This window comes from Pseudopipra pipra, chromosome 10, assembly GCF_036250125.1.
Source record: "Pseudopipra pipra isolate bDixPip1 chromosome 10, bDixPip1.hap1, whole genome shotgun sequence".
Classification (NCBI taxonomy): Eukaryota; Metazoa; Chordata; class Aves; order Passeriformes; family Pipridae; genus Pseudopipra; species Pseudopipra pipra.
The window spans coordinates 23,231,451-23,248,792 of record NC_087558.1 but is presented as its reverse complement, the minus strand read 5'-3'; the positions used below and the strand labels follow the sequence as shown (position 1 = coordinate 23,248,792).

At 47.5% G+C, this 17,342-nt stretch overlaps 2 protein-coding genes and 1 long non-coding RNA gene across 5 annotated transcripts in view; 2 read left to right on the top strand and 1 right to left on the bottom strand.

Moving 5' to 3' along the window:
- Positions 1-17,342, bottom strand: part of LOC135419882 (uncharacterized) — a 163,534-nt gene that overhangs the window by 83,809 nt on the left and 62,383 nt on the right. The window lies entirely within an intron of this gene.
- Positions 17-5,461, top strand: PIGX (phosphatidylinositol glycan anchor biosynthesis class X). 3 transcript variants are annotated; one of them, XM_064666796.1, is made up of 6 exons: positions 17-115; positions 835-898; positions 1,330-1,462; positions 2,254-2,467; positions 3,724-3,824; positions 4,077-4,437. In XM_064666796.1, the coding sequence occupies exons 1-6, from the start codon at positions 61-63 to the stop codon at positions 4,098-4,100; spliced, it is 591 nt and encodes a 196-aa protein (XP_064522866.1). In that variant the 5' UTR covers positions 17-60; the 3' UTR covers positions 4,101-4,437. The 3 variants fall into 3 exon arrangements, with proteins under 3 accessions (XP_064522866.1, XP_064522865.1, XP_064522864.1); XM_064666794.1 differs by lacking the exon at positions 4,077-4,437 and adding an exon at positions 4,887-5,461 and having other exon boundaries at positions 31-115; XM_064666795.1 differs by lacking the exons at positions 3,724-3,824; positions 4,077-4,437 and adding an exon at positions 4,887-5,461 and having other exon boundaries at positions 18-115.
- PAK2 (p21 (RAC1) activated kinase 2) overlaps positions 10,199-17,342 on the top strand; it is a 42,909-nt gene continuing 35,765 nt past the window's right edge. Inside the window, exon 1 of the mRNA XM_064666788.1 lies at positions 10,199-10,355. The gene's annotated coding sequence lies outside the window, so the exon portion shown is untranslated. The remainder of the gene's footprint in view (positions 10,356-17,342) is intronic.

Genomic DNA, 17,342 nt, shown 5'->3' with positions numbered 1-17,342 from the left:
AGGCGCGGGCAGGCCTGGCGCGGTCAGGCGGCGCCGCGGGCAGCCCTCGGAGCGGGCGCCATGGCGGGCGGGCGGCGGGTCGGCGCCGGGCTGGGAGCGCTGCTCTGCGCCCTCCGTGAGTGCCCGCGGCAACGGGAACGGCCTCCGCGCTGGGACAGGCCGCGGGAGCTGGGCGTGCTCAGCACGGACAGGAGGAGGCTCCGGGGAGGCCTTAGAGCCCCTTCCAGTGCCTGAAGGCGCTCCAGGAGAGCTGGAGAGGGACTGCGGGCAAGGGCCTGAAGAGACAGGACAAGGGGCATTGGCTTCCCACTGCCAGAGGGCAGGGTTAGATGGGATATTGCGAAGGAATTGTTCCCTTTGAGGGTGGGAAGTCCCTGGCACAGGTTGCCCAGAGAAGCTGTGGCTGCCCCATCCCTAGAAGTGTCCAAGGCCTGGTTGGACGGGGCTTGGAGCAACTTGGGTTAGTGGAAGGTGTCCCTGCCCATGGCAGGGGGCGGAACGAGATGGTCTTTAAGGTCCCTTCCAACCCAAACCATTCCATGATTTGGGAAGCACATCTCAGTCAGTGGCCCAAGAAACCTCTTCTGCTGTTGATCACAGTCGAATTCTGCTGTAGAGGTTTTGCAGATGAGATATTCATGGATTATATGGCTTCACTAGTTAAAGTTGCCAGCCCGTGTGATCACTGTGTGTGTTGTGATCACTGTGTGTGTTGTGATCACTGTGCTGTGATCTCTGTGTGTGCTGTGATCTCTCTGAGTGCTGTGATCAGTGTGCTGTAATCTCTATGCTGTTCTGTGCACACTGTAATGTGTTGTCTCTGTGTCACCTCAGATGTGCAGGCAGCCTGTCGGGACACCACAGTCACACAGGAGCTCCTCAAAGAGGGGTTTCACAGGTGAGTGCTCTCCCAGCCCTCCATCAGTACAACATCAGGGCTGATTTTACATGAGAAGAAGCTTCTCCTCTTCTCAGGCACAGTTGTATCAACTTCTTGAACCATGGGCATGTTTCAGGAATGGATTAACATGATCAAATGATTAACAAGCTCTAGTGGAGGAGAACACTCCTCACTGGAGTTCCCTTTCTAAGATCTCTGTGGAGACAGTTGGTAATTGAGAAGTTAACAAAGAAGTGAAACTTCATTTTGGCCATGGATGTGGAGTTGGGGTGAAGGAGACCACGGCTTGGAGGGAACTGTGTTCTGAATGAATTGCACAGTGTGAGAGCTGCATCTCTTCTCCGTGCATCTGGGAGATGTCTCTCAGGGGTTTTGTGCCAACTTTTGAAGGGCAGGTATAAATGTTTTGCTTCTGTTTTTGCTTGAAGGGACCTGCTGGTGAAGGTGGAGCTTGGGGAGGATGCAGGGGGATGTGCAGTGGCAGCTAGAACTCGTCTTCCACCAGGAATCTACGTGGATTCCTATGAGCTGGCGATGCTGCAGCAGCAAAATTTAACCAAGGTAATGGCCCCAGTGCCAGGAGATCTGGCAGTGACCTGGATAAGGACTCAGGGAGTTGTAATCTCTGCTCATTATCTGGCTTGTTGCACCAAGGGGATTAATCCCTGGAAGGAGATGCCACACAGAATCATCTTCGTGACATCTCACTGTATCTCTGGTTTGATCAGCATCAGTTTTGTGTCATGTGCTGCTGATATTCCCATACACTGTCTGGTGGAGCTGCTTCTCCTCTGCTTAGCCCCCAGGTGAGCAGCTGTGGGAAAAGCACTCAGGTTGAGAAGGGGGAAGGGTAACCTCCACAAAGGTGGTGGGGAGCTGTAAGCAGTGTGCTGCATGTTTGGATGGAGTAGCTTCCCAGCTTTGTTTTCATCCTGGCTTTCTGTGTTACTTTCCAGTCTTTGCTTCACATTTTGGACATAGAGATGCACAAAGGCTGTGGCTTAAATTTCCTTAGGTGCTTAATTTGGTTAAAACATGGATGCAAAGGCTGTGGGCACCTTCTGCCTTTGGGGTGCCTGAGGTGCAGGTCCGGCCTTGCTTACTCACCTCGTTGAGCTGATGCCTCCCAGGCTTGGCTGCAGGCACAGTGACACTAAGCTTTTCACATGTAGGAATCACTCATTGGAGAGGGACTTAGAAAGGTATTTTGGAGCAACTTAAGGCCAGAATTTCCAGCTTGATCATCCTGACCACGAAATCAAGCCCAGTGCTAGAAAATAAAACGAGGGGAATTGTTTTCCCCCCGGTGTCAGTTCCGATCACAGCCACACCTGTATCTCTCTCACTCGCAGGCGGTGCTAATTCCTGATGTCACTGATGTGGAGGCTCCCGAGTACCTGGCCACGGCTCTTGTCCTGGTGCTGTACCTGGAAGCAGACCCGCGGTGTTCCCGCTGTTTCCGCGCTGCTGTGCCCGTGCACGCGCGGTACCACCGGCCCGCCGAGGGCAGCCAGCAAGCCTCGGTCGTTCTGGAGAGCCCTGAAGTGCTGCTCTGCTGCTGCCACGGTGAGATTCTCCACAATGTTTTTCTGGGGAGAGAGGAATAACCGTGGGTAATCCAGAGCTTGGAGTCTGGCTCTGTATTTTTTTGCTGGACACGGAGCTCTTGGTGCTTGTGTGAGCACGAGGGGAAGGTGTGGCCCTGATAAAGACCTCGCTGGGTGCTGCTGCCTGGCCAAAGGCAGATGGATTGTCAGCACACCTCTTGGTGTTATGCTGCTGCCATTGTACCCCTGTGCTGTCTGGGTTCTTCCAGCTGGAAGTGTTGGCAGTTGTCACGATCCATGTGTTTGTTGTGATCCTGGCAGGCCCTGGCTTGCCAAAGGCTCCCTGCTCTGACCATGCTCCCAGTGTTTCCCTTGGCAGCTGAAGCTGTGCAGGGTGTATTTAATATCCACTGTCACCTATTTAGAGGAATCAAAGTATTCTGATGGTTTCTAACACTTTGTTCCTGCATTCCCTCTTTGTAAAGGGGGAATGTAGGAAACTGTGCCTGAAGCTTAGAATGGTCAGAGTCTCAAACTCGGATGAAATGAGAACCTGATACCACTGACAATGAATATTTCAAGTTATATGAACAATGAAATCTTATAGTTTTGCTGCAAATCTTGTGTCCCTTCACAAAATCATTCCTGCCAGCTGCCAAATCAAACACACTAATGGTTTTCAACTGCTTTATCTTCACTTGTGCATCATTTGAGCAGTGATTTTCTGGGGTAAATGTAGGGGCAGGCAAGACTGCCTTTTCTTTTAAAAAAGGGGCCTGAAATCTTCCTGTTTTTCTGCCACATTTACTCCTTACGAACAGGAAAACATTTATTATTATTATGAAAATGTGTAAAGTATTGGAAGGGAGGTCTTGCATGTGCTGACAGAAGGCCAAGAAGGCGAAATGGAAAAATTATTTACTTTGGGGAAAATTCTAAGTATGGGTAAAGTTGAGGGATCTATAGGCTAACCAGGAATTCTTTGCCCTGTTAAGGACACAAGGGCCAAGATGCCACACAAGTGAGCTTCTTTCTTGGTTACCTGCTGTATCAGGAAGGGAATTGTTGCAGAGTTCATGGGAAGGACTGCCCAGCATCACTTTGGCCGTGCAGGGGAGCTGGCATGTTCCTGTCAGTGCTGTTTCACCACTTGCCTTCCAGGGAGTTGATTCTGTCAAGCTGTTGTGGGGGAAAGATCCCCTATTTGGCAGAGTCTTGCAGGCCAGATTGCTTCATCCCCCCTGGCTCCTGCTGATGCACTGATGCCTTCCCTAGGTCAGCTGGCAGCAGAGTGTTGGGAGCCTGCTGAAGTGGGAGCTCCCTGCTTGGCCGAGAACGTCGGTCCCTGTCAGTGGCACAGCACAACACCCAGACCCGTGAGTTCTCCTTTCTGGTTCTTTTTAACATTTCCTGCTTCTTTTTTTGGTGTGATTAGCAACTTCCATAGCACAGGAATTAATCAGTAGAAGACTAGTTGGGTGGTTCCCCCTGTGTGAGGCTCCTTTCTTCCTTTCTGAGTGGCTTTTGGTGGGGGTCATCCTGCCCTTCTGCCGTGCTTACAGTCACTCTGTGCTCTTCTGGCCCTTTGGGATGGCTGCTCTTCTCACCTATTTTTTTTTCTTTACTAGTTTACTTGGAATTCTAGGATATAACTGGCTCTGGTCAAATTAAGAAGTCTTTACAATGTTGGTGCTTCAGAGGAATAGCAGAGTGAAAAACTACTTGATGATATAACTAAAGGAGGGGTAAAACTGCAAAGATTTAAGGAATAGCATCCTAAAAAAAAAAGGCCACTTCTGTTTGTTTGTTGGTATCTGATTGGGTAAGTATTTAGGAAAGGTGAAATTTCTTATTCTGTGTTCAAAACCAAGGGAAGTTGGATCTTTAGTGTGTTCAACAACTGCCTTTGATGCTCAGAAGGGTCGCAGTAGCATAGAAATTCAGAAATAAGACTTGATTTATATAATAAAAAATCCGTTGTTGTTGTAACACACGTGCCTTCTTATATTTAAGATGCTTGGAGATGCCTGGGATATCTGCAGCTCTTGTCCAAAAACACTTTGGAGCTTCCTGCATCCACAAAAAACCAAATAGTTGTTTACTCTGGGGAAATCTGTCTTCTCGTTGATCTGACTTCACTGTGAGAGCTGCTCTCCTCCATGTGGTGTTCCCTACACATCCCCAGGGGTGTAGGAGCAGAGATACAGGGATACAAGTGGCAGCAGGTCCATTTACTGAGCTTTGCAGTGCAGCAGTGGCTGGCACTGTGTTTGCTGAGCATTAAAAAGGGGATGTCCCATCTTGGTTTTGATTTCAAATCCCAGAAGAAGCCTCGGCCAAGGGCTGGTTAAATCAGGGTCTGGTTACTCATCCTCTCAGTTGCAGGCAAAAAGGAACTGTTTGTTCAATGAGTACAATCCACTTGTTTTTCCTTGCAGGCACGGGAGGAATTGATGCTGGAGGTTCCCGTGGGGCTCAGGGAACACAGTTACCTGGTGTGTGCCCTGACCCTGCTCACCACCCTGCTCTGTGCCAGCCTCATCCTCGCTGCCACCTGCAGGCATGGACACTTCTCCCTGTGACCTGCTCAGAGGGAGGAAACGTGGAATGACTGACCCCCATCCAGCAAAACTAACTGGATATTACATCAGGTTCCTGGATGGATCCTGTTCTACTGCTATTTGTATCTTAGGGGGTGTGAGGGTCCCATAATGAGTTATAGTTCCTTTGCCTTAATGCTTGGAAACACCTTCCACAGCCCAGAAGACAGTTTGGATGTGCTGTCTGTAGCCAAAGCAGATAGAGGGGAGGAAAAAATCTCAGAAATCTGAAAACTGCTGTGGGTAATGGGACAACAGTCAGCAGTGGAGTTTGGGGCTCCTGTTCCCTCCTTCTGGCCCAGAGCCTGTGTCCAGTGATGCCTCTTGTAGAGCTGTTTGTACTTCTTGACTCAGGGATTGATTATTAAGGGTATGAAAAACATTATGGAGTCATTGAACTGTCTGAATTTTAAGCTTGTTGTGCAGATGGGTTATGTATGAATTTGTGAAGAGACATTCTGTGTATACCTGGGACAGGAGAAGGCTGAAATAGTCTCTCCCATTCTCATAACTGGGAGGGATTGGCTGCTCTTGGTCAAATTAGAATCATGTAATCATTTAGGTTGGAAAGCCCCTCTAAGACCATCAAGTCCAAGCATTCCCCAGCACTGCCAAAGGCCACCACTAACCCACGTCCCCAAGTGCCACATCCACATGGCTTTTAAATCTCTCCAGGGATGGGGACTCCACCACTGCCCTGGGCAGCTGTGCCAAGGCAGGACAAGCCCTTCCATGAAGAATCTTTCCCAATATCCAACCTAAACCTCCCCTGGTGCAACGTGAGGCTGCTTCCTCTCATCCTTGTTCCCTGGGAGCAGAGCCAGACCCCCACCTGGCTCCACTCTCCTGTCAGGGAGTTGTAGAGATGGAGAAGCCCCCCCCCAGCCTGCTTTTCTCCAGGCTGAACAGTTGATCAGAGTTGAAGTTTAGAAAGTTTGAAAGAAACGTCACCCTATTTCAGGAGCGGAAAGAGCCCCTTGGAAGAGGAGAGCCAGTGAAAAGATAGTGACTAGAAGCAAATATTTAGAAGACTTGAATTCGGTCGCCAGGACAGTTGATAAATACGAGGAAATGGAGAAGGAAATTACCCAATGGAAAAGCTGAGTGGCTCTGGAGCGGCGGAGGCGCTCGGCTGCTGTCTCCAGTTGTCACTAGGTGGCACCGTGGGCCCAGAGTAACTCCCACGTGCAGGATTTTATTCCCTGGGGACTGCGGGTACGTCAGGAAAAGCAGGTGATTTGGGGGAGTGCGTGTGTGAGGGACGTGAATGAAAACTCCTTTTGTGGGCTCAGTGTGTGGCCGAGGCTTCCCAGCAGCAGAATTGGCCTTTCACCGCTGTCCAACTGTAGCCTCAGGATCCCTTGGGCATCTTTCTCCTGGAATTCTACAGAGAGCTCGTCTTGTGACTTCGCCCACGACTGGTTGGCAAGTGCTTGGACACTGGGCTCTTGTTTGCCCTCGGTGGCTGTGCCAGGACTTCATCCACTACCTCAGAGGGGTCAGCTCTGCATCTGCTGGGGGGAGACGTGAAAAGGCAAAAATCAAAGAGAGATTTGGGCTGTTTAACCCCATCAGTGCTGGGACCAGCATTGTAGCACTTGTCTCCGAGTGGGATTCTTAATTCCCAGAGTTGAATTTGTTCCTGGGCTCTCTCTGTCTTACATAGGTAATTCTGTATTGCAGTCTGACCCTTGGAATGGCAACATTCCAGATTGCCAGAGTTCAGTGGCAGGGCAATCTCCTGAAAACTCACTTTTTTAAACACCAGATAATACTAGTTGAAAATCACAGGTTGAATCCCTCAGCTAGATCAAGCTGCCTGATATCAGACCCTGGGGGAAGGAAATGGGAATCACAGAATCACAGGATGGTTTGGGTTGGAAGGGACCTTAAAGCTCATCCAGTCCCACCCCCTGCCATGGGCAGGGACACCTTCCACTATCCCAGGTTGCTCCAAGCCCCATCCAGCCTGGCCTTGGACACTTCCAGGGATGGGGCAGGCACAGCTTCTCTGGTCAACCTGTGCCAGGGCCTCCCCACCCTCACAGGGAAGAACTTCCTTCTAACATTCAATCTAAACCTACTCTCTCATCTTTTGAACAAATGAGAAAAAATATTGCAAGGGGCAAAAATACATGTAAGTAAAATACATGTCAAGATTCCCATCAATCAGCTTTTCAGCTGCACTTGAGTAATAGATTCTGATTAAAGTAAAATATGAGAGGAGTGGCAGAGCTTCTCAAGGAATGCTTTTTGTTACAGCAGATATTTGCTGTTTTTAAATCCACAGCATTTGCCTAATAAGTATAGCAGATAGGTTTTTCTTTAAAAGGTGTAAATAAATCTAATAACCATACTAGGGTTAAGTACAAAGGAATTTGCCAGTTAGACTCCCTCTCAGAGCAGAAACTGCTACTGTTAGACCAGCACAGAATTTAGCAGGTGTCCCCAGGTGTGCCATTGCAGGAGGATGCAGCTGCCAGGCCTACGTGGATCACCAAGACACCAGAAGATGATCTGTAATGCCTGTGCAAAAATTCTGGCAGTTTTGGAGATAAAAATGAGGTGTTCCTGGCAAGAAAACACCAATACAACGTTGGACACAAACGCTTCCATCATTAACATGTCTAAAGACCGAATCAGAGCGGGGAAAGAAAAGGGGATGGAGTGTTAGAGGCCATGTTGGGAGTTAAGGCTTTCTGAATACAAATTAATGGGTATAACAAAAAAAAACCAACCAAGAAAAAACCCTCCTAGTTTGTAAAAAAAGCTGTACCTGGGGAGGGAGGCAGAAGGACGGGAGGGGGGTCAGGATTCTGCAAAGGAAGCAGGAGCTGAGAGGGATGGGGGGTACCAGGCAGAGGCAGCACGGAGGGTGAGGTGCCTCCTGGGGATGGGAAGCAGAGCTGAGGGAAGGGTGAAGTCACAAACCCGCTGTGGTTTCTCCAGAGATGATGCAGAGTGAATTAGCAAAAGCTAATTGATCCTGGGAGGATCACATATGGAGCTGAGTCAGAAGGGGAAAGTAATGTACACGGAAAGAGGAGCAAAGATGACGGCCGTGCCCGCAGGGGGAAGGCTCAGAGCCAACAGTGGGGTCACTCTGGAATACTGCTCCTGGAAAATGGGCTGAAATATGGCAGGTCTGTGGGGGCAAGTGTGCTGTGACCACCAGCTCTGCAGTAGTTCAGAGTGAGGGAGCAGACAGCCAGCACGTGTTGGCTGGGAGCACAGGCTGGGGAGCCTGATGTGGAGGTTTGAGGTGTTTGTGGATCTTTCCCCCAAGACCCATGTGAGGAGAAGCTGCCTGGTGTGTATCCTGCTCCTTCTGAGAGGAAAACCAGACCTTGCTTCAAACCAGGACTGACAGAGGAGGTGAAGTCCAGGCTGCAGGGCAGCTTGGGGAAGTCATGTGGAAGATTAAACGGCTCACAGGAATTTAGGGCCCATCCATTGCTTTCTCAGCTGTGTTACCACTGGATTTCTTGGAAGCTGCACATCTGAGTGGGGGCTTGGGTTGCTGATGGTGGGAAGAGACACCACAGAGAGCTTCTCTGTGTCCTGCTGCTGCCACTGAACCCTGAGCCAGGTGGGCTGTGAGAGGGACCTGAGAAGTTGGTGGGAGAAAGGTTAGTTTGTGATCAGCTGGGGATACAAAATGAGACCCTTCCAGGGCAACAGGAGGAGCAAGCACAGCACAGAGGAGGAACAGGCACAGGTTTTGCCCAGAGAAGCTGTGGCTGCCCCATCCCTGGAAGTGTCCAAGGCCACGTTGGATGGGGCTTGGAGCAACCTGGGCTAGTGGGAGGTGTCCCTGTCCGTGGCAGGGGGTGGAATGAGACGGCATTTAAGGTCCCTTCCAACCCAAACCATCCCATGATTGCATGAGGCACCTTGGTGGCAGAGTGGGCTTTACCCCATGACCAGGGACAGACCTTGAGGACATGCCCAAACACAGCACGAAGCCCCTTGCTCAGCCAAACCTGTTTTCCTCACAAAATGAAGCACTGAGGAAATAAACTCTAATTTAAACGCCCCAAGACAGAAGTGAGGGGTGAAGAAGAGCCAGTTCAGGAGTGGTCTGATGCTGGTTTCTTTAGGGCTGCTGGCTTTGCCCCCCTGCAGCTGGATATTGCCCACAGCCAGAGGAGAATAAAAGAGCCCAACAGCCTAGAAAAAGAATAAATGTGTTATATATGTAAATAATTTGTTATAAATTATACATATAAATATATATTTTTATATATTATATATATAAAATATATAAATTATATACCTATATATAAATTCTATATATTTACATATACATAACATATATGTTTATATAGATGTTCTATATATAATATATACTATGTATTATATTATATATTATGTAAAATGTACATTATATAGTATGTTACCTACAAAAATGTTAAATATAAAATATATTACATATAATAAACGTTATATATGTAAAATTTATATCTATTGATATAGATTTATAACGATTTATATATATATAACCTTTATTCTTTTTGTAGGCTGCTGGGCTCTTTTATTCTCCTCTGGCTGTGGGCAATATCCAGCTGCAGGGGGCAAAGCCTCTAGGAAAAATATGTTATATATATAACATTAAAATCTATGTAAATATAATAAATAAAAATCTACGATATATAATATATATTATATATTATGTAATCTATATAATCTAGCATAAAGATGTATAAATGTTATCTAGAAATGTTATATACATAACATTTATTATATGCATATTATATTTAACATTTAATATTGATAATTTATAATGTATATGTAACATAAAATATATAATATATAACAGATATAAAATCTATATACATTTATGTATATACTTTATATATGTAACATTATATATATATACCCCATATATGTATAACATATATATGTGTGTGCATATATATATATATAACACATTTATTCTTTTAGGGCTGTTAGACAGTTTTATTTTTCTCTGGCTGTGGCCCAGAGAAATATAATATTATATAGATAAACATATATAAAAATAATGTATAATATCTACAGATATAAAACACATTTCCCATCAGCGAGGGGTACTACAACTCCCATTATGCCACGCGGCGAGCCCACTTCCGGCTTCCGGCAGGCGGTGCCCTGCCGGCGGTGCCCCGCCCCTGCCCGCCCCCGCGGGCTGTGGCCACGCGCGGCGGTTCCGCTTCCCCTCCGGCCCCGCCGCCGCCGCCCCGCCGGGTCCCGGTCCCGCCGCCGCGCTCAGCCCCGTCCAGCCCGTCCGTCCGTCCGTCCGCCGAGGTGGCGGCGCCGGCCCACCCGGTGAGTGCGCTCACACCTGCCGGCCGCGCCCCCTGCCCTTTGTGCGGCCGGGCCGGGCCCGCGGTGGGGATCTCTCGGGGCGCGGCCCTGTCCCCGCTCCCTCCCTGCTCCTCCGTCCCTCCCTTCCTCCCTTCTTCTCGCCGCACTCGCCCCCCGCCCCGCCGGGCCCGGCCCCGCCGCCCCCGCCCGCCCCGGCTGTGCGGATCCGCGGCCCGGCCCCGCTTCCTGCGGGCCCGGCGGCCCCCGCCCCCAGCGCGGCCCCGGGCGCGGGGCCCTGGGGAGACGGGAGAGCTCCTCCGTCCCGGCGGGGAGCGGGGGTGTCACAGCTGCCGGGGTGAGTTACTGCCGAGATCCCGGCACCGGGCCGTGCGCGGCCGCTGTCAGTGCCCGCGGGCCGCCCCGAGCTCCCGCTCCCCATCCCGGGTAATCCCTGCTCCTGGTCCCCGAGCCTGCCGGGGTTTCCTCCTTCCGCTGTTTTTGTCGCCGCTGTTTGTATTTATCCCGTCAAAGCCCCGCAGGGTGGTTTAGAATCACAGAATCCCAGGATGGTTTGGGTTGGAAGGTACATTAGGGATCATCCCATCCCACCCTCTGCCATGGGCAGGGACACCTCCCACTATCCCAGGTTGCTCCAAGCCCTGTCCAGCCTGGCCTTGGACACTTCCAGGGATGAGGCAGCCACAGCTTCTCTGGGCAACCTGTGCCAGGACCTCCCCACCCTCACAGGGAAGAATTTCTTTCCAATATCCCATTTCAACCTGCTTTTAGTAGGTTAATGGTAATGGAGAGCAGGGAGGGTAAGGTTGGATTTAGCCTGGTCCATGTGGCAACTGCCTAAAGGCTGATTTGGGAGCAGAGGGTTCATCAGCTGCTTTCGAGGAGCTGTGCTGTGCTTTGCTGTAGCCAAAATAAACCAGTTCACGTGCTGCCTTATGGCCAGTGTCTGGATATATTATACAATCATTATTTTGGAAGCCCTACACTAATAGCTATGTTAGGGGCGATTCAAACATGGTATACTGTGAGGGTTTTATCATCTTATTTCTGTCTTTCTTTGGGTTTCTGCCTGTTTTTTTGGTGGGTTTTATACCTGAAAAATAGGGCCTGCTTTAGAGAAAGTCTGGGATTTGCTTTGCAGCTGGAGTGTCCTCACAGTGTGAGTCCTGGAGCGGCATCTCCCTAAAAAAACAGGGACTTGCTACTCAGTGCTTCAGTTTCTTCATTTTGGAGATGAAGGTAATTAAACTCATAGGGATATTGTGGAGGCAGGTTAAAAAATATGTTACACCAGAGAACTGGTTCATTATTACAGACTGAAATAAAGTGGAAGCAAAGTAGAATTATAAAAATGCAAAAATGTTATGAGTTTTTGAGTGGAATCTTTGAGCTAATAGGAGCACTTCAAACAAAGTGCACTGGGTAATGTTCTAGAGGCAGGAAAAGCCTCACTCCAAAGTTCACTGGGTGGATATTGCAGTTCTTGAGGCCAGAACAGAAGTGCTTGAAGGAGAATTACTCGAATCTTCTGTGTTATCTACGTTGTGTGTGGAATTTGGCTCATCTTTGCACGGACATGGTTGTTAGCAGTATCAAGCTCTTAGCTGTGGAATAATGGCTCTGTCTGGGCACTTAGCACTTTTTAACACCATGCAGCATCCAAGGCCTGTGCTCTGCTGTGCAGCAGCTCGTCAGAGGTTGATTTACTAGGATGAAATTTGTACTGGGATACAACTTGGACCTTTGGCCAACTGGGGGAGTTTCCTCTTGGAGGCACCTGCTCGTGCTCCCTCTCTGGGCTGGATGCCGGAGTGGGTGGGTGGGTGGATGCTGGGACCATGTATGGCAACTCCAGTCTTGGGGTTATTTTAAAATAATATCCTTTTAAAATCCCATGTGTACTTGTGTTGTTTGTCAGCATTTTGGTTGTGTTTAAAAGGGAGAGTTATTCAAGCACCTTTGGTTTTGAAATAACTTTGGAATTGAGGGTTTTGATTGGTGCTGCAGATTTTGCTCTTGTGATAAGGAAAAGCCGTAGGGACCCCAGTCTAGGTCTGTGTGTTATTAATAAGATAATTCAGTTTCAGAGCTCTTACATCTGTCTTGGGGTGGTTTTGTTTGGGTTTTTTCCCCTTTTATCTGTTTCCTGCATTAGGAGGTCTGTGCCAGTATTTTCTCATTCCTCACAACACACACGTTTTCTGACGTGGCCGGCACAACAGAGAAGCAGCTCTTTGTTCTGCAAACAACCCTGAGTTAAAGGCACTGCTCTGGAGGGCCCAGGGATGGCACCAGCAGAATTTCCAGTCCTGGGACAGGGCTTTGGAATGGAGCTGAGTCTCCAAAGCATCCACGAGGAGATGGTGGCGGAGGGCTGGTGGTGGGGAGAGCAAGGGGAAGGAGAGGACTTCAGCAGCCAGGCTGCAGGGATTGACATCCTGATGAACATATTGCTGCTGGCAGTTGGGAAAAGGCCAAACAAGGTGGTTGTGGAGCTTTCCCTTCTTTCCCTGGGAAGGTGGTTGCTGCGATCACCCTGCTCTGCCCTGTCAAAGTGAGGGCTCTCTTTTGGGCTGGGATTGATTCAGGAAGGCTGCACCGAGCTCCATTTTCAGTTTTCCAAGCAGGCACCTAAATCCTTATCAAATGTGATTGTCTGGCCCCAGACTCTGAGGGCTCTTTGTAGTTGCACAGTGTCCTCCTGGAGGGGTTTTTGTCCCTGCCATGGCAGTGCCAGGGACTGAACCTCGTCAGGTGCCAGCGCCGAGGCTCCCACTCGCCCTCCCAAGGGCAGCACTTCCAGAGATAACCAATCCCTTGGGTGCCAGGCTGGGCTGCCAGGTTGGCTCTTGGGAACGATAAAGTCCACTGGATGCAGAGCTGGATTGATTCTGCCTCCTGGCAAGGTCAGTCTGACCAGGGAAGCACCGTGGAGGAGGCTCCATCTCCTGCCAGCCTTCAGGAGGAGGTGGGGGAGAGGGAAGGAGTCCAGGGCGCTCACCTGGGGGCAAAGGACAAGGAACCCTTGGGCAGGGCAGGGTTTTGAGGGCAGTTTCATTTTAGCAAGGAAACACTGCAGTGTTCCCCGAAGGCCTAAGGACTCTTGGGCTTTCCTGTTTGGAATTACTGTGTCTTGGGCTTGCTAAGACTTTGGAAAGCTCTTATTTGCATTTAAATACAGGTGGTAAAAGGTAGTAGATGTTTTCAGGTGAGAAGAAGAGATCTCCTCGTGACCTACCAGGGATGTGAGGAGCAGATGGAGCTCAGTGTTAATGCTCGAGCCTCACTTCAGTGCTCAAGGTTTTTGAGAGCTCAGACCATGGTTTTACCTAAAGCTGGTAAAATTATTTCCTTTAATGTGAAAATACACACTTCAGTGTTTGTATTTTGACTGATGCAGTGATCACTGTCTGTCACTGAGAGCTGGAAATGCCGGTTTTGGTCCTAATTCTCTGACTTGCCAGTTTTTGTAAGTGGATCATTCTCTCTGTTTTCTCAGCTTCTTTTTATTTTCTCAGCTGGGAGTGGGGATTAACCAGGCTTTGAAAATGTCTCACCTGGCAGGCAGGGATGTGTTAGGAAAATGCCTTAAAATTGAGAAGGGTTTCAGTTTTTCTGTTGAGATAAATTTTGATCGGACACACCATGAATTCACAAAAGGAATTCCTCGTGCTTTCTAAAGGTTGTAGTACATTGAAAAGCTTCAGGAATTAGTGAGGCAGCTCTTTTCCTTCAGGCAAAGCAAGTGGATTTTGAAATTCTCAAATTGATGTGTCTGATTTCTGTTTGTAAATTTTGAAACGCTTTTAAAAGTCTTCAGCTGCTAATGAATGTACTGGTGCTTAGAACTGTTCGATGAGCCCACCTTACTAGGAAATACAGTAATTTTAAGATTCCTAGAAAATATTGGGGGCTTTGTATAATGGATAGGTTGTTGTTTCCCAAAGGGTCTGAACTCTTGTGTTGGTGTAGCTCTGGCAATGCCCAAAGTTCAGTGATATTTGAATCTTTGGTCAGGGCTCTTCTCTCTGGCAATTAGCAAAATTTGTCTTTAAAGGAGTTCTTTTGACAAGGCAGGTTTAATTATTTCTAATTCTACAGTTTCATTTAAAACATCAGCAGCTGTAGGAAGGAGCCAGCGTGTTGAGGCTGCAGTGAGTGTGACTTAAGTGGTGTTCAGTGTTAAGAAAGGATTTAACATCATGTGAAGCAATGAGGGCAGCTGGCAGGTGTATTTGGGAATGGAAATGCATTAAAAAGTCTTTCCAATTCAGCTTCTACTTTTTTTTTCCCCTAAAGTTTTCTCCTTCCTTTTTAGGTGGTGGATGTTTGACTCGGTGTGTACCCACAGGAGTTAAACTGTCAGCACATGAAGCCTTTCCCATAACTCCTTTAATGAGTGAAATTAGAGTTATCTGATGGCATGGGGTTCATTTTAGAAACTAATGTGATACTTTCTACTCTTTGTTGCATTTGTTTTTCATTTACAGTCATTTTAGAACTGCTTTAACTAGCAGAGGTATCTCCTGGACAGAGCAAGGAAAAGCTGTCCCTGGAAGATGCTGTTTAAAATCACCTTTGAATATTTAACCCATTTTGTCTTGGAAAGGTCTCCTCCAGTAAAGTGAGAACCTGGAGGAATGAAAATCTTTCCCCTAAGCCTGTCTACAGCAAAAGGCCATCCTGTTTTAAAGGGATCTGGGGATTTGGGCTTCAGGCAGGAGCTGGCTGGGCAGATTCTTGTGTAAGGAGCTCACTGAAAGGGGCTGAATTGAAAGTGCACTTCAGCTCATGAATTATCTGCTTTAGGGTGTAAAAAAATAGTTGTTTAACAAGTTATGTGAATGTTTGGAAGTGAGCAACTTTTAAAATTCAGAAACATCACTGAAAAGGTAAACTTTTTATACTAATGTTAAATCAGCTGAGTGCTTGGGATTTTACCCGGACGCTAAATCCACCTGCTGGCCCTAATTTGGACAGAAATACTGACCACAGGGTGGAGGATTGTTTTGCCACCTGAGCAAGGGGCACCAGCCCCAGTTTGGGGTGCAGGGGCACAGGGAGAGGGTCTGGCTCTCCCCTGGCCCCAGAGCAGGGGTTTTGGGTTCCTGCCAGCCCCAATCTGTGACATCCCTGCGTGTGGGGATCTGTCAGGAACTAAACTGCTGGAAAGGGAATTCCTGATGTTAAACTTGGCTTGGGAATTTTGCTGAGTGATCTGACACTAATGGTCTGGAAAAGCCGGAGAGTTCTCAGTCTGGCTTTCTGCTCCTTCTGCCTTTTTCATGGAATGTGACTTCAGATCAAACACAGAACTGAACAGGATCTCCTCAGAAAATGCTGCCCTCGTTTTCTGTGGCACAGCAAACACGTTTCTAATGCTGTGAAATGATTTTTTTTTACTTTGAAAAAGCCTTTTATTTCCAATGTGTGAAGTGCCAGCTGTCACTCTTACAAAAATAAATGATGTGAAGTCTTTGATTTGTCAGAGCTGGGGCATTATCACCAAGTGTGAAATATTTTCTGCTCTCACCCCTGAGTGGAACAAGGAGACAAGTGAGATCCGGGATTTTCAAAGCTATTTAGCAACAAGGACGGTTCATTTTAATTTGATGCCAACATGCTAAGGCTCTTTGATACCAGTGTCCAAGCTTAGGAAATAATTCTTTGTGGTAAAGAAGGTCCTGACTGCTGCAGCCAGGAAATTCAGGCAAGTACCTCTTGATTTTTGGGATGAGGCTGTTTTGCAGTTCCCAAAATATGTGTTGGCAGTGCTGGGAACTCACTTCTTTTGTGACTACTACTTTTCCTTTCCAGCCCTTCTGGACCTATTTTATATATATTTTTATATATATATATATTTTTTTTTTTTAGAGTGAATCTGTGTTGAGATTTTTCAGTGAGGATTATTTTTCCAGGTAGTTGCTGGAAATGCAAAATAAAAATTCAAGATGGCTCAGTACAACTGCTTTGGATGGTTTCTTCACAAGCAGGGCAATGTGTTTCAGCATGTGGTTGTGATGTCTTTTATTTTCTTACTTATTAATAATTATTCCATTGTAAAATATTTGACTTTGAGAGGTGTAATTCTCATCCTCCTTGGCTTGTTGTGTGCACGCTGGAAAGTCTTTTTGCAGCACAAGGAAATGTACTCAGGCTTAGTAAACCTGGATGGAGTTTTACTGTGGAAGAAGTTAAGGCACCTGGTAAATCTATAAATCCACAGCAATCTGACTAGAGCTTGGAGCATCTCAGGTAATAAAGTTTTAGTGTCTTTAAGAAAAAAAATTAGAAAGAAGGGTTGGGGAATAAATGGAAAGAATGAAGGATAAGTGAAAATACCCAGATGAAATGATTTTTAATTTGGTTTAATTTGTGGTGGTGATGACTTTTTTTGTCAAGAAAAAACAAATTTTTTATTAGCACTGTCAGAATTTAAATGATTTTTTTTCCCCTGCTCCCTCATTGCTGCTAAGATATACTTGTCAGACACGTGGTTGGTATTGAATTTTATCTTGTAATACTTTTAGCATGGCTCCTTGGAGATCTTCCTTACCATGGGATGGAAAATCTTTGGCAGTGAGTCTTTGGCAGCACTTTTCTCCCAGGTCTTACTTGGCAAAGGGACTGGTGGTGGTTCTAATTTACTTCCTCAGCACTTCCAAAGCCCATGGACCAAAGTGAGGGAGGCAGCTTTCTAAATTTAAAACTGCATCTGAACTGGAGCAATCTCTTTGTTTCAGGGACCTTGGTCAAGATTGGAACTAGATGTGGTTTTTGTTCCACGTCGCTCTGGTTAACAGAGTGACTGTGTTTCCTGTGCTGCTGAAGCCACTTTCTCTGCCTGACCCTGAAAGGTTTTGTCAAATAACTTGTCAGTATTCCTCTTTATTGTCTTTATTGTCCATTTCCTAAACAAGGTGTGGGTATCGTCAGTGCTTTCCTTCTGGTTTCTTACTCGCTGGCTCTGCGCTCGCACACACCTGGTCA

Excerpts from the sequence above, each read along its gene's own strand:
- PIGX (XM_064666794.1), top strand. The coding sequence starts at position 61 with ATGGCGGGCGGGCGGCGGGTCGGCGCCGGGCTGGGAGCGCTGCTCTGC. Across the intron at positions 116-834 it reads AGCGCTGCTCTGCGCCCTCC|ATGTGCAGGCAGCCTGTCGG; the intron begins GTGAGTGCCCGC and ends GTGTCACCTCAG. Across the intron at positions 2,468-3,723 it reads GCTGCTCTGCTGCTGCCACG|GTCAGCTGGCAGCAGAGTGT; the intron begins GTGAGATTCTCC and ends TGCCTTCCCTAG.